Source organism: Bubalus kerabau, chromosome 7, assembly GCF_029407905.1.
Source record: "Bubalus kerabau isolate K-KA32 ecotype Philippines breed swamp buffalo chromosome 7, PCC_UOA_SB_1v2, whole genome shotgun sequence".
Classification (NCBI taxonomy): Eukaryota; Metazoa; Chordata; class Mammalia; order Artiodactyla; family Bovidae; genus Bubalus; species Bubalus kerabau.
This window is the reverse complement of record NC_073630.1, coordinates 105,820,914-105,837,313: the sequence shown is the minus strand read 5'-3', so window position 1 is coordinate 105,837,313 and position 16,400 is coordinate 105,820,914. Positions and strand designations below refer to the sequence as shown.

Genomic DNA, 16,400 nt, shown 5'->3' with positions numbered 1-16,400 from the left:
ATGGAAAAATCCAGAGACCCAGCCCCAAGCTCAAATAATTTAAAATGCAGAAGTACAACACTGCTATATTTAGAATGGATAACCAACAAGGATGTACCGTGTAGCACAAGGAACTCTGCTCAATGGTATGTGGTAGCCTGGATGGGAAGAGAGACTGGGGGAGAATGGATACATATAAATGTATGGCTGAGTCCCTTTGCTGTCTGCCTGAAACTATCACAATATTGTTAATCACCATTGTTAATTGGCTATACACCAATACAAGTTTGTTTTTTTTTTTAATGTAGAAATACAAAATACTCAAGATGGGACATTTGGTTCCACCAGAATGAGATGAGTAAGCACTGGGAGTGGGTGGGGGTCTGTGCAGGGTTGTGCGGTGTATGCTCTGTACAAGGGGGGAAGCACTCCACTGAAATCTAAATTCTACCTTCTCAATGTCTCTGCCTCAGCCCCTCATCTTCACACTTCTGTGATCACTAGCATAGATGATAATTCCATGATAAGTCTCATGCCTGGACTACTTTTAACTGTCCTAGATTCCCCTTTCTGCAGTCTTGCTTGTCTCATATTATAACGCACATTACAGAGAATGAACTTTCCACGAACGAAAATCTGAGCACATTGCTGTATTTCTTAAACTTCTTCAAACTAGAGTTTTTAAGATATAGTTTAATGTCTCCTTAGTATTCAAAGCCTTTCATAAGTTGATCCACGACTACATTTACAGCAGTAGCTCTACATGCTGTGAATATATAGATTCTAACTTGTTAGAATCATGAAAAGCATAGACTTCTCTCCTCCCACAGCCCTAAAACACACGGGCACACAAATATGGACAGAGAACTTGAAAAACTCAATCTAGGTAGAACCCTTGTTTCAGGGCATCATCACCACCCAGTTCTCCAGATTTTCCACTCTTGCTACTGAATTTACAAATAACCAAAAGCATATAAACTTTGAAATTCCTTCCTCAGATACTCTTCCTGCTAGAATGCTGTTCCTCCTCTTTTCTTTTGAATCCTTTTTCTTTGTCCTTTGAGAGAAGACTTAAAGAAGACTTAAAGAAGACTTTCCTGTTCACAAAAGCTTTCATGACCACCTAAAGACTGAGTTATACACAGTTTCTGATACTTTCATATTGCCTTATGCTTACATAACTGTAACTCTTCACTGCCTTATAGTTATTTCCCCACCTGTTTGTTTTCCTCTACCTAAATCACAAACTTAGGCAAAAAGGACTGTATCTTTTTCAGATGTACCTTTATTATCAAGCAAGTGTCTGATGCACAGCAAACACAAAATAAATATTTTCTGAGTGGATATGAATAAATGAATGAACAGAGGAATATAAGTGATACACAAAGGTCACTGATGATCTTTAAAGAGGAGTATTTCCATTGCACAGACAGGTGAGGGGCCAAATCAGGCTGGAAGACAGGAAACTGAGAAAATGAGTAACACTGTTCTTTAAAGAAGTTCGAAGATTTGAGAAAGGAGAAAGATTTAAACAAAAACAAACTAAATGAGACTAAATGAGTTATTAGGGTCTTTTTGGCAGAGAGAAATGTTTGAGAATGTTTTTAAGCAGTGGATAATAAGACTGTAGATTGGAGGAGATTGCAAATGACGGTGGGGAATACAGATGGAAAAATGTGAAGGAAAAACAGGAGATGGGAGAAGACCCAACATACATAAGATGGCTAATGTAGGAGGAAGGAAGAACCCTTCCTTCTTACGAGAAAGGAAACAAAGAAAGGAGTGAAAAAACAGAGGGAATCCTAAGAAACCTGTACTAGAAATATGCCTCATTCCTGGCAAGAAAAGTAAACCACTTCCCAAGAAGACTAAAGAAATTCTGCTGTGATAAGAATCAGCAAATACACGTGAAAGCTTTTATGTAGCAATGAGTTTAGATGAGGTTAGAATGCATGAATTTTACTGAAGCCAATCAGAATGGTTGTGTGGCTTTTTCTAGGCACTAGAGAAAGCAGACCATGGGAAATACCCGAGGAGTGGTGTGGGATCCAAGGTAACAGATGATCAACGTATGTGAGGGCTTCTTTTTTACTTCTTTGTTAACTTGAGGGCAGGTATTTCACAAAATGAATTATTCCCTTGTGCTAGAAGGTATTTTAAGAGAGCTTATTAAAAATAAAAATAAAAAGAGATGAATGAATGAAATAATTAAATGGCACCACAGAAACTAGGCTTGTAGAATCAGGATGGAAATGATGGGCTGGAAAAAATGGGAGGTCATGCTGAGGCAAAGGGTAGACGTCATGCCGGGAGGAGTAGGAGGATAAATGGCCATGGATTTGATGGACAGGATATTGTGTATTGTTCTTATAACAATGTTTACCTGGTGAAGCAGGTATAATATACGTGACTCCTACTTTGTCCAGCTTTGTATACAGTGAATGTAAGTGTCAAATAAAACTATAATTAAAAGAGCTCTGGAATTGAAAAGACAAATATTGACCAGCACTTAAAAAAAAAAAAGGATTCCATGCTACCACAGGAAGTGACATGGTAAAATAAAAAACAAAACAAAACAAATTCCTCTGGTATAAGAGGAACATGATTTGAAAGGATTATAGAAGATGTCAAATAATAGCTTTATCTAATACTACTTGAATTTAATGAACATAGTTAAATGATTATGTAAGAAGAACGCTATTTTCAAGGAGCAACAAAGAACTTTTTCTTTTGTTGTACAGAACTTCCATGGAAAAGTTTTGAGGGATTTTCCCAAGGTAACTTGACCAAATGCCAAACCTGGCATTGTAACCTATAGGACGGTAAAACCAACAAGGCCAAAGAGAAGACCCACATGGATGGAGGCAATACAGTTTTACCTCACAAAGAAAAGTTGAAAGTTGCAATAAACCTATTCGGTAGACAGAGTAGAGAACCTCAGTCACGTGAATCTAGGCCATGCAACAACAATTTCATGAATTTACTGTTTCATAACTATTTCTGCAAAGTGGCTGTAAGAGAGTAAATTTTAATTTCAATTTTTGTTCTTTGGTGGTGCTTTATAATTGTTCTTACATTATTTCACAGGTCCGCATTCCTTGTTTTCAGCTTGCCTATATTTTATTTCCTTTTTCCTCCTTGTTTCCTTTATTGACAACACTAGTAAACTTTTTTCAACCCTTGGATTCCTCTGTAAGACAAATTAATGTAACTTTGACAAACCCTCTTAAAAATATAACAATAAAGCATCTTCCCTAGATGAACTGTTGGTCTTTAAATGTTCTCAGTACCACACCTGGGGGAGGAAGGACATTGGCTTACAATGGTTTACCATTTCAGAGTAACTGGGCACAAGCACTCCAGAAACATGAACTGGATGACTAGCATGGCAGGAAAATTGAGGGTAGGAAGACCTTTTTATCCTTCTTCTAAATCAGGAGGGGTGTGATGACCTAGAGGGGTGGGATGGTGGGAAAGGAAAGAGGCTCAACAGAGGGCATACATATATAATTATGACTGATTTGCATTGTTGTATGGCAGAAATCAACAACATTGAAAAGCAAATTTCCTCCAATTAAAAAGTAAATTACAAAAAAACATTAAACTCAGATTAAAAAAAAAACAAAACAGGAGTGGTATATCTATGTTAATTAAGTGGTAGGGATCTTTTGTGAGCTTCTTGTATTCTGGAATGTACCTTTAAAAAAGAATGTTGTTAGCCATGTTCCTTTCATGCAATGGCACGGCAGATCTAACGATATTACAGTTCCCAGGCAACATTTATTACTCAGTCATGCTTATAAGAAGGCTATAATCAGATTTCAGTTTTCAGTCAAAATTTACTACTCAGTTGTGCTTATGAGAAAGGTTAGCCTTACAAGCTTCCATTTCTGAATAGTAAATTTAACAGTTTCATGAATTATTAATAAATTACATTTCCTTTACCAAGATCATCTGCATTGGTGCATATGGAGTGGCATATTTTCCAGATCATCTGGAAAGAAACACTTCTTGACTTTCTGATGACCTACACAAAAGGCACCAAGCAGATACTAACTCTGGGCCTCCCTGGTGGCTCAGATGGTAAAGACTCTGCCTGCAGTGCGGCAGAGTATGGCTTCAATCCCAGGTCAGGAAGATCCTCTGGAGCGGGGAATAGCTACCCACTCCAGTAATCTTGCCTGGAGAATTCCATGGACAGAGGAACCTACCTGGCAGGCTATAGTAGATGGGGTAGCAAAGAGTCGGACACAACTGAGCGACTAACATGAAAAGATACTAACTAGATAGATACAGGCTTTATTCCTCTGATCTAGTCAACAAAAGAAGGGTAATCTCTAATTTTCCACAAGATCCTAACATTATTAATAACTTCTTTTCAGAGGAACCAAACAACACAGATATGTTTTCTGTCTACACTTAAATGTATAATATTAGCATTTAGGTTTGGTCCAGATCCTAGGAATGTGATATTACCAAGTGATTAAAAAAAAAAAAAAACCAACACAACTTTTTATTATGAAAACTCAACAGACATGAAGACAAGAGTACACAGTAAGTCCTCATATGTACTCATCTCCCAGCATCAACAAAATCTAATAACTGTTATTTTAATTAGAAAGTTTTAGACTTTTTTTTTAAAAAACGAGATGCTCCTAAGTATTTATAGACCATTACAAAGTTTTCTGAATGCCAAAGTTCTTAAGTCATGTGCAATGAACCTGTTAAGAATATTCAAATACCCATTTTATAAAATATACATGTAGTTACTTTCACGGCAGTGCTAAAACTGTAAGCAAAATTTTAAGCTGTCACCATTATAATTGGAGAACTGAATTTATTTGACTTGTAGGGTAAAATTAGATTCAGATCTAATTTTTGGCCTGCAAACTTCTCAGCTAGTAAATATTTAAATGAAATCTACACTGTAGAAATCCGTATACTAGAATTCCTTTAGGATCATGATTATTCCTCATTTCACTACATGATTTCCATCTCTGACTTCCTACAAGGACAGTTTTTAGACATGGAATTTGAGGTTGGAATTAAGAATCTTAATGAAGAAATAATAATGCGGGCAAAGGAAAACAATGGGAGAATAAAATTAGCCTGGATACAAGTCACCAAAAAAAGCAGCACCAAATTCAGTGTGTGCATGTATGTGTGTGTGTAATGTAGAGACATAAAGACAGAGGAATACAGTGTCTCCTGAAAGCAATCTGTTGAATAGTGGTAAGAGGATGAGAAAAATAGGGACTGCAGAAGAATGGCTTAAAGAATTAATGAGGAGAACAGACATGGATGTGGGGGTAGGAAAGGGAGGGTGGGATGAATTGGGAGGTTAGGACTGACATATATATATGATACTACGTGTACAATAGATAGCTAGTGGGAGCTTGCTATAAAGCACAGGACGGTCAACTGGGTGCTCTGTGATTAGCTAGAGGGGTGGGATGCAGGTGGGAGGAACATCCAAGAGGGAGGGGACATATGTATACATATGGCTGATTTACTTCATTGTCCAGCAGAAACTAACTCAATATTGTAAAGCAATTATATTTTAATAATAAAAAATCTGGATAAAGTCTAATTATAGAGATTCTGTAAAAATACATTCTCTGACAATATCTTTTAATTTCTAGTATTAATTTACCATAATTAAGAGTATACCATCTTTATGCCAGATGACAATGCATAAAAATCTGACAAATATTTTACTATCCTTTAATCTGGATTCTCTAAATGCCAACTCTAATAGAGCACTGACTCCACTTGTACATAGCAACATTAAAAGGCAGTTTTTCCATAGGTTAGCATTCTATCATAAATCCTTGACAATTAAGAGCCACAAATTTCCACCAACACTTAACACACTTAACACTTTAAACATACAAAGTTGTGGCACGAGGTTATGAAGACTTGCATGATATACAGCGGTTACATAAAGCTGTTTTAGATGAAACACTAAAATCTACAATCTTCATGTTAAAATGAACCTAAGCCAGCACAAAGTGTAATCGAAAAGCACCATTTACAAGTGACACATATTCAAGCTCAGACAAGTAGCATGAAGAAACTGAGACTCGGGCAATTGCAACATCAGGAATTAAATAAACACTTTTAACCTGGCATTTCTTTATCTCCTTTAATACATGACCCAAATTACAGAAAAAAGTTTCAAACAGAAATGCACTAAGATGGCTGGTTTTGTGGCTAGAATTGTTGGGGAAAACAAGAAAATTAAACCCCTGCATTTTTATAGCTATGGTTCCTAACAAATAAAATATTTCAATATTCAAATAAACAGACAAACAAAAGTAGGAACACTGTGTATTCACGTACCAAGTGTTTTTCTCTATGCTTTCTTTTTAGAGGGTTAACTTCTGGAGATTAGAGATTGTACCTTCTTTATGATCAATAGAGTCCAGTGTATTCTATATTACATCACACTGCATGATACAAGAAGATAACATATCCTAAAATTCTTTGAGAGCCAGACATGATCAATAAAATTTTTAACAAGGAGGAATGGAGCTCATATAAGTATGAAAATATATATATATATAAACAAGGAAGGTAAGAGAGGAATATTCTGTGAAATATAAATGACTTTATAGATGGAACATCTGTGCAGAGTAGGATTGCTACAAGAGTGAACAGTTCTTCTACAAGGGTTTTGTATAACATCGTAGCCACAAATCTAGGCCAGCTATACCACTCTTCCAGCATCCTCTAGCATCCTTTGTTGTCATGACTTCAACTGTCCCCTCTAAAGCTTTCAAACAGTACAGAGCTCTAAAGAAAAGTGATTGCATTTGCTGTTGATTGGTCAGGCTGTGACTGACAAGTATGTGATATTTTCTTAGAGCTGGACAAAACAGGAGACGAAGGTGAGATTTCTCCTCACTATATAGTATAATTCAGAGAATATTACTGTATTCTGTATCCGAAATAGCACCACTGAATACACTAAATATTTAGGGTTAAGAGCCATGTTGCAATATTCAGCTTAGATTAATTGAGTGTCTATTACATGTCAGGCAGAGTGGTGGACACTAAGGATATAGCCATGAAGTAGACCAGGGCAAAATTCCAGTGTCTACAAGAGGAGAAACAAGCTCCTCAAAACAAATAATTTTAGTGAAAAATACAGGCCATCATCCTGAAGTGTGAAGATGAGAGAAAGTTTAAAGTCTTAAGGCAGAAAGCTGCATGAATAAAATCATGATAATATAAAATGGCACGTATTAGGGGAGGAAGAGGGGGAAGGAGGGAGAGAGAACACATATATTGCTGGAGCGACTTGTGAGATGGAAATGCAAAAGGGCAAGACTGGAGAGAAATGATAATGGAGATAATGGAAAGCCTTAAATGCCATAATCTAAGGAGCTTGAATTTTATCCTGCTCAACAGATGAAAAGTTATTAAGTGGCTGCAGGCAGAGAAGAAATGTATTCAAATCTGCACGGCAGGGAAATGGAGGACAAATTATAGCTAAGAGATCAATTTAGAAAGCTAGTTCTACAGTCCATGGACAATAGAAGGAACTGAAAGACTGGGATGAAATGAAATATTTTGGGGGTTATAACTGTTGGAGGACTTTCTTGGTGGTGTAGTGGTTAAGACTTCATGCTTCCAATGCAAGGAGTGCAGGTTTAATTCTTGGTCAGGGTACTAAGATTTACCACATGCTATGTGACCAAAAATAACAACAACAAAGAAAAAACAAAAACAAAAATAAAAACCCTGCATTTGGGACTTTCCTAGTGGTCCAGTGGTTAAGATTCTGAGCCCACAGATTCCTGGTTGGGGAACTAAGACCTCGCATGACACATGGTGTGGCAAAAAAACCCCCAAACTGTTGGGTCTTAAAACTTGTGTAGATACTCATTACCAGTAAGCTCTATTTTAAATCTCTCTTAATACATATCAGTCCATGCTTTTCAGAAGGTTTCTATATCAAAGCCAAACTGGGTCTATGTTAACTATGTATGAGTTAAATTAGGTCTCTAATTTCTGATAAAGTAGCCATGGATTTCTGTGGACTCCAAAATCAGTATAATATTACTATGGATATAGACACTGGAACATTTGCTTTGGCTTCATTTTTAACTTTCCTTAGTGTTTAAAGATGCAGTTTCATTTTTCCACTTGGATAAATCAAAAAAGCAAATGTCTATTCTCTGTTGTTTTTAAGCTAAAGAATAACTTACTGTGTATCTCTTCTCAAATGCTTCTCAAGCCAATTTTCCCTCCATTGAATACTGGTATTTTTTACTGGACTAGTTCTACATGAGAATGGTTTGAAGCTGCCCTGTGTTGCTATGCAATTTAAATAAAATATTCAGCTCTACAGGTGCAGTAGAAAGCACATGCCCAACAGTCACCTGTGACTTGTAACTTTAAGTCCAGCCTGCTTAGCTGGAATTTGCAGATGCAGTACTTCTCCTCCACTGAAGAAGTTCTACTGGACAGTGCTGGTCTAAAACACAAATCTCGGGACTTCCCTGCGGTCCAGTGTTTAAGACTGTGCTTCCAGTGAAGGAATGGCAACTCTGATCCTTGGTTGGGGAACTAATATCCCACATGCTGTGGGGTGAAGCCATAAATAAATAAATAAAATAAAAATTTTTTTTTTGTGGAAACACAGTGGGCGCTTGATTCTTTCTGGCTAAGTCGCTGAATCCATGTATACTAGTGTGTTCTTCAGAGATACTAAACGTATTTGTATCTCAGTGTAATTATACTTAAATACGTGTGACATCATATAAAATCCCTGTTTATTCATATTTACTTCTATGGAAACTGATTATTTAAATTATTTAAGTTCAGGGAATAATCCAAATAACAATCTTTATTTTTTTGGAGGGGAGGGGTGCTACCCAGAGGGAAATATAGTGAAGGAAATAAAAAACAGAATAGCTCATTTTTACTAGTTCAGGATCTTAGAAAAGAACGACAAAAATTTTAAAAATTGAAATTGCAGTCATTTCTCTCTCTCCATAAAATGTCACTGTACTTAATCACTCAGTTGTGTCCGACTCTGTGACCCCATGGACTGCAGTCCTCCAGGCTCCTCTGTCCATGGGGATTCTCCAGGCCGAGAATACTGGAGTGGATTGCCATGCCTTCCTCTAGATCTTCCCAAGCCAGGGATCAAACCCAGGTCTCCTGCATTGCAGGTGGATTCTGTGCCATCGGAGCCACCAGGGAAGCCTGTAAAGTGTCACGAGTAGCATCCAATATGATGAACTATAACATTTATGAATCCACCCTCTTGCTTTTCTGAAATGTAACTATAAAAATACATGCACTTTCAAGTTCAATGGAATGAACATGAATGGAAAGGAAGTATTACGATGCCTCAATAATGAGAACAGGCTCACATACTTGAGTGTTTACACACTCTAGTTGCACAAGAGAGTTTAAGCTGCATTCACAGAGAAGTCATAGAAGAGCAAAACTAGGCCAGACCAGAAGACACAGCATTGAAAGAAAGGAGACAACACTTAATTTAGACATGACGTACAATGGGTTGACTTTAAACTCCTTAAATAAGTCCTATTTAACCATAGTCACTTTTATAGAATTTAATTATATCTGTTGTTTACACTCGCCCTTCTAGTATTACACAGAATGCAGGGGAGTTTTGACTGTTGTAAGCAAATGCTATTCACGGTCCCCACCCAGGGTGTGGAGTCTGTTCATACTATACTCACAGTACCAGTTCCAAGTCAATCTCTCATAATCAGCAATGTGCTGCCAACCCACAGAGCGATGGACAGGGAGTGTGTGGTAATTACCCCACAAACAACACAGAGACAGAAACTCTCATTAGAAAGCAGACGATTTCTCAGCTCTTGAGATGGAGCAGAGAGAGGTGGAAAAGAAAAGCCTGGAAATGAAGAAGGAAAAGAGTAGAATAGGACAGTCCTATGCTAAGGCGGAAAGAGTGAAATGAAAAGAATAAAGCAAAAAAAAAAAAAAAAAAAGGGAATGACATCAAATTTTAAAACTAGTTTCTATGCGAGAAAGCTGTTATGTTCTTTCCTGCCTCTCTTCTACTGCTTTATGAGTGTTGTTGTTCAGTTGCTAAGTTGCGTCCAACTCTTTGTGACCCCATGTAATGCAGTATGCCAGGCTTCCCTGTCCTTCACTATCTCCTGCAGGGCCACCCAAGGCAGACGGGTCATGGTGGAGAGTTCTGACAAAACATGGTCCACTGGAGAAGAGAATGGCAAACACTTCAATATTTTTGCCTTGAGAACCCCATCAACATTATGAAAAGGCTTTACGAATGTAGGAAATGATTAATAATCTTAGTGATAATCTTTTATTTATAATTTTTAAATTTCAACTACAATTTCTTCCTTGGAATCTTCCTTGTTCTTAACTTTATTTTGTTCCCAAAGAAATCAGAGCACTTAATAACCACCATTGCTTTTTGATAGCTTACTCTCTTATGTCATTAGGTACTGGATAACCATTTTACAGATTCTGCAATAACAGAGCCCCCTCAAAACACTACCCCAAAAAGGAAAATAAAATCCCTCTGTCTGCTACAGGGTTAAATGGAGCTCCATCTCAACCCTTCATCCAGTATGGTTTATTGAAGGAAGACCCAAATGAGCCTTTATTTCATAATAAAATACTTTTATTATATTAAAAAGTATATAATGTTATTAGGAAGAGACCAAAGGGGTCTGATGATGCCTGAAAATGAGATGTTTAAAATGGTACCCAAGTTCCTTCCAGCACTACTCCATGATTTTCAAGTCTGGTTTCCCTTGTGCTAGTTTGCTGGTTGGTTTTGTCAGCTGAGGAGATGCTGTGGAAGTGATTTAGGTACAGGTTCCTTTCAAGAGGATGGGGCCTGGGCTAAAGGAAACAGCTATCCATTTGAGGTTGAAGGAGACAACAGTCTTTTCCATCAGTTCATGAATGTTCATGTGCCCCAAAGAATGAACTGAAATTTAGCAATTTCTTTTCTTCTGATTGTATATTATCCCACTGGACACTGTAATACATCTTTTTTAAAAATTAGGAGGTAACATGTAGTGGGAAATCCTTAGACTGGAATGTCAAATCTGTGATGGAAATTTACAATCTCCCATAATGATGGAAACTTTATCATTAACCAGTTATGTGATTCTGGGTATGCTATTAAATCTTCACATGCCCAAGCACATGCGCTCTAAAACCTCTTCTAATTCTAAAATTACTGATCCTCAGTGACAACTTTCAATTGTAAAGATCACAAAAACTGTAGAGTATTATAACTTTTAAATGCTTTAAAATAGGAATGTTTCAAAAGAAAAGTGTACAAGAAAATGGGTACATGAATAATATCCACTGTTCTGCTTGATTTGTCACACACAAAAGGGATCTATGAAGCCTATTTTTCATAAGAATTAAATAAGTGGTTTGTTATTTTCCATTCTTTTTTCTTCTTAGTATACTAGCTAAACTCTTCATATTAACAATCTGTACTTTGCACAGCCAACATAAATTATTTTACCTTTACAAAAAGACAGCACAGCATAAAACCAGCAAGTTACTCAACTAAATAACTAGTAAGAGTTATTGCTTTTGAATTCCAAACCTCAAACATTCCTTTCAAACAATGCTTTTAGTCAAAAACAAACATAATTTATTACTACTATATAATAAAGGAGCTTATTTAAGGTGGTACAAGTATTTCCATAATAAACCAACATTTTTCAAGGTGTTCTATTTTGTTTAATTTGGTTAGGAAATATACTCTTGGGAAAAAATTGGTAGATATTTTGTGGGAGCAAATGCTTCTGAACACTCTTTTAATGCCAAAGACAGATTTCAGGATAAAAATTGTCCTACATCAAATAATTGAAAGCATATTTTATCTTACTTTTAAAAGGAAAACTTTTCCTTTTCTTGTATCTCTTATAACAAACCTAAAATTTTTCAATTCAGAAAATTTTTTGGGGAGGTAACAAGTATTTTACCTTTAGTATTTTGAACAAATAAGGGTCTCTACAGATTATATTGGGTTGGCCAAAAATTTCATTTGGGTTGTAACCTTATGGCCAACTCAATAATATTATCTTTACAGATATATATGTATATATGCATATCTGAAAACAAGTTGATCTATTTGAGTTTCTTTACACTTACACATTCATGCATGCACATGCAAACCATGACAGAGTTTTACTTATAGGAAATTCCTATAAATTATATATTCAAGCAAAACATGCTAAACCGACTATTTACTGTAATATGATTTTTAAAAATATTTTCACCAAAGTTTTTATTTTTTTACTATTTAACTCTCAACCAAGGTTCAAATGTAAAAACACTTTTCTCAGACTTCACATATCCAAACTACTACTTGCAGAAGTGGGTGGCAAATGGTTAGCTAGCATCACCAATTCAATGGACATGAATTTGAGCAAACTCCACGAGATAGTGAAGGACAGGGGAGCCTGGTGTGCTGCAGTCCATGGGGTCACAAAGAATGGGACATGACTTAGCTACTGAACAATAACAACAATTTTAATATTCACATGTTAAGAAAAGATACCACTGAACCTCTTAAATGTTAGAAAGCCATCTAAATTGGTGTGTATATTCACTCCTTATATTCTGAGACGACCATGGTCCTATCTGTTTGAATCACTGAAGGACTGTTACCCACCCCCCACAACAATGGGCAGAATTTATTTATATAAATGTCTCCATGAGGGAGGAGAAGGCAATGGCACCCCACTCCAGTACTCTTGCCTGGAAAATCCCATGGATGGAGGAGCCTGGTAGGCTGCAGTCCATGGGGTCACTAGGAGTCGGACACGACTGAGCGACTTCACTTTCACTTTTCACTTTGATGCATTGGAGAAGGAAATGGCAACCCACTCCAGTGTTCTTGCCTGGAGAATCCCAGGGACAGGGGAGCCTGATGGGCTGCCGTCTATGGGGTCGCACAGAGTCGGACATGACTGAAGCGACTTAGCAGCAGCTCCATGAAGGAATGCTCATACGAATGTGAAGCTAAATTATATTCATATGTTAGCTGCGGTGTAACACTAAATGGTCATAAAATACAAATTCTGAAAAGAGAGACTTTATTTTAAGCTACAAAGTGACTACTTTTTGCTGTCACAACTCTAAGACTTAAACAGTGAAATTATGCATTAAATAAATTTCTAATTTTTCATTTTCTGTCTTTGAAAACTTTTAAATATTTATTTAACTTCACTGAGTCTTAGTTGATGCATGCAGGATCTAGTTCCCTGACCAGGTATCGAATCTGGGCCCCTGCATTGGCATCTCAAGAGTCTTAGCCACTGGATGACCAGGCAAGTCCGTGACTTTGAAAGTTTTTAGATCCAGGTTATACTCAACTATCTCATAATGCTGACTAATGCTTATAAAAGTGCAATTATATATAAATCTATATTAAGTGTTCAATAATTTCCTTCATAATTCCAATTTCCTCACTAATATGCAATTCCTATGTTGAAAAAAATGCAAGACTTCATTTGTGAGAATTAAAGCACAATGTGGAATGTGTTTTCAGTTCTAGAACTATGCTTGAAACTTAAGTAACAGAACAAACCGTTAGCAGAGTATTTTAAGGGCAACCTATGAATTAAAAACATTCAACTAGGACATTGACTTTAAAAATACTGAATAAATATGACCCTTCATTACGTTACTATTCTCACTGAACTAGAAGCACCTTACAGCCTCTTAATCAGTTATGCCCCAGGGGTCTAGTGATCAAGGGGCATATATAAAACTTTAATCTTCAAAAATGTAGAGGATGAGATTGAAAACATTTATTTTGCTTTCTGTTCCATCTATCTGTACTAAAAATAGCCTCTATCATATGACTAGAACACAATTTTATTCTATTCAATATACTGTGCTTTGTGTACCAATCAGGTATTTTTGAAAGAGCATTCCCCTATGAATAATAAGAATTGGTAATTTATAGTCATTTTATGCCCCATAGTAGTTTCATAATAATTTATTAATTAATAATTATTTATTAATTTATTAATGTAATCATTTTACATTCATTACTGAATTAATTTATTTTTATTAAGCCCATTTTATACATGGGCTTCCCTGGTGGCTCAGACAGTAAAGAATGCCTAAAATGTAGGAGACCTGGGTTCAGTCCCTAGGTTGGGAAGATCCCCTGGAGAAGGGAATGACAACCCACTCCAGTATTCTTGTCTGGAGAATGCTATGGACAGAGGAACCTGGTGGGCTAATAGTCCATGTGGCTGCAAAGAGTCGGACACAACTGAGTGATTAAGCACACACACACACACACACACACACACAGGCTAACCTAAGACCTGACATGATTAAGCCCCATTGCTAAAGTAAGGATCACATAACTACTGAAGGGAGTAAATAATTCAAGCCTAGGCTGCCTGACTCTAAACTGATAAACCTAAACACTATGATTTCAAAAAACAGAGATCTAAACAAAAATAAATAAAAACATGGATCTAAGCATCATTCCAGACTACTGCACTATCACCAGGCTATGTTGTCTCCCTTGGATAACTGATTTTGATTAACTGTATCTCATTTCCATGAACTAGTCCTTTATGGAAGCCTCCCACAAGATGGTGCGTGAAAGACAATGCTGTGGAGAATTAAAAAGCAGTTGAAAACATGGCCTCTGCCTTCCTAAAACATGGAGAGACTATAAGGTGGCTGGACTGGGTATGTTTAGCAGAGATGACTTTTGGAAACAGTGTACTTTAGTTAGGGTTTTTGTGAGAGGAAGAATAGAAGCTGACAAAGAAGAAAGAGCCTGACTTGGGTACAAAGGTTTGGCAGTGGAAATAAGACTTATGGAATGGTTTCATAACCCTTCTTTATTTCAAAACACAACTGTAAACAATTTGATTCAATTCTCTCTCAAACACACACAAAATTACTAACCTTCTACATTCATGGCTTCTCTCAGAACCTGAAGTTTCTTTTGTCTTTCTCGGATTCGGTCCAAAGCACTTGATATGGCCGAGGAGGTGGGCAAGTCTCGTGTGTGAAATGCTGGATCCATTTTCTGAGGCCCGAAGATATCCAAGGCTAGGCTTCCATCTGAGTATCTTGCCTCCTTTTTTCTAGGAGTGGTTGAAGTCCGCACTGTAACCGCCTCAGGGAGACGACGTTGGTATCTGTCAGTCTCCCCAGAAGAGAAGTCTCTGTCACCTGTGCAAAGCAAGTCCATGGACGAAGCCCAGATCTTCTTCTTGGGAAGCACGTCAAGACCAGGGACAGCTTTTTTTTCTGGGCCACTAGATTTGAACGGGTAAGGGGGGCGGGAATTTTCCGAATCTTCTTGTCCAGAGTTATTATCTGATGAAAGGTCCTTGAAATAATCTTCCTCATCTCGTGTGTCTTTGATAGATAGAAATCCCATGGATTTACTAAGCCCTTTGTTAAGAAAGGCCTGATGACAGAATGGAGACTTGTATGTGTCTAGAACATCAGAAGTAGAGCTTCTTCCTGGAATGATAAGAATCTATCATGTATGCACAGACTTTTTAGAAAATAACTGGAATGTCACCTTACTATTGACAATGAAAGTGGTGGCATTTTCCAGTTCTCCAAATGGAGAATCAGAGATGAAATGGGATGGTGATGATGATAAGGGAACTGGAAAAAAAATGGTATGTTTGTTAGTTGGATGCTATGTTTCAGAGTCCAGTGTTTCTTACCAAATGGTATCAGTAACATATAGAACTTGGTTTTTAAAGTAACATTGTTTTATATTCAAAGGTGAATTATTTGGTTTTAAAAAAATAGATAAGAGTTTCTGATACTATCCAGTTTGGTAGATATTAATTATTCATAAAATGATTTGGAGTTAATAATAGAATACATAGTACACTCTTTTAATGGCTACAGATACAATTCAAATATGTATTATTTCAATATAAAGCCTTGCCATTTTCTGGTCATTCAAATAAATGTGCTCAAAGGAAAAAAAAAAATTCCTGCTATAGTATTTAGAATTATTGAGTATCAAAGTTTTATTAAGGTCATATATGTTTCCAGAAAATTTGATTATGCTTAAAATCCAGACAATTTGATTGTGTTTAAATTACGTAAGTAACTTAATTTTTCTATAGCAGACCATCATATCCTGAAATAGTTTTTCCTCTCAAACATTATGTATCAATATTTGTTAACTGGAATAAATTACCCATTCTTATTTACGCTTTGGTCCTTGATGTAGTTAAAACCAGTAAGCCATTCTAATGTTTTTTCAAGGCAGCAGTCTATAAATGCATGGAAGAGGAGCAAAAATGCCCAGTCAGAAATTTTTTGAATTCACAGATTCAACAACAAAAAATCACACATATATATGGCTCCACTATTTAAAAGAAAAATGTAGAAAAACACTTTATAGTTAC

General features: G+C 36.6%; 1 protein-coding gene across 9 annotated transcripts in view; it reads right to left on the bottom strand.

Annotated features, from left to right (window-relative positions):
- PTPN13 (protein tyrosine phosphatase non-receptor type 13) overlaps positions 1-16,400 on the bottom strand; it is a 225,857-nt gene that overhangs the window by 103,124 nt on the left and 106,333 nt on the right. For 8 of the 9 annotated variants that reach the window (XM_055589037.1, XM_055589036.1, XM_055589030.1 and 5 more), the window contains exon 7: positions 14,923-15,489. The exons of the other annotated variant lie outside the window; for it this stretch is intronic. In XM_055589037.1, the coding sequence (XP_055445012.1) occupies positions 14,923-15,489 (567 nt within the window). The remainder of the gene's footprint in view (positions 1-14,922; positions 15,490-16,400) is intronic. 9 annotated transcript variants of the gene reach the window in all.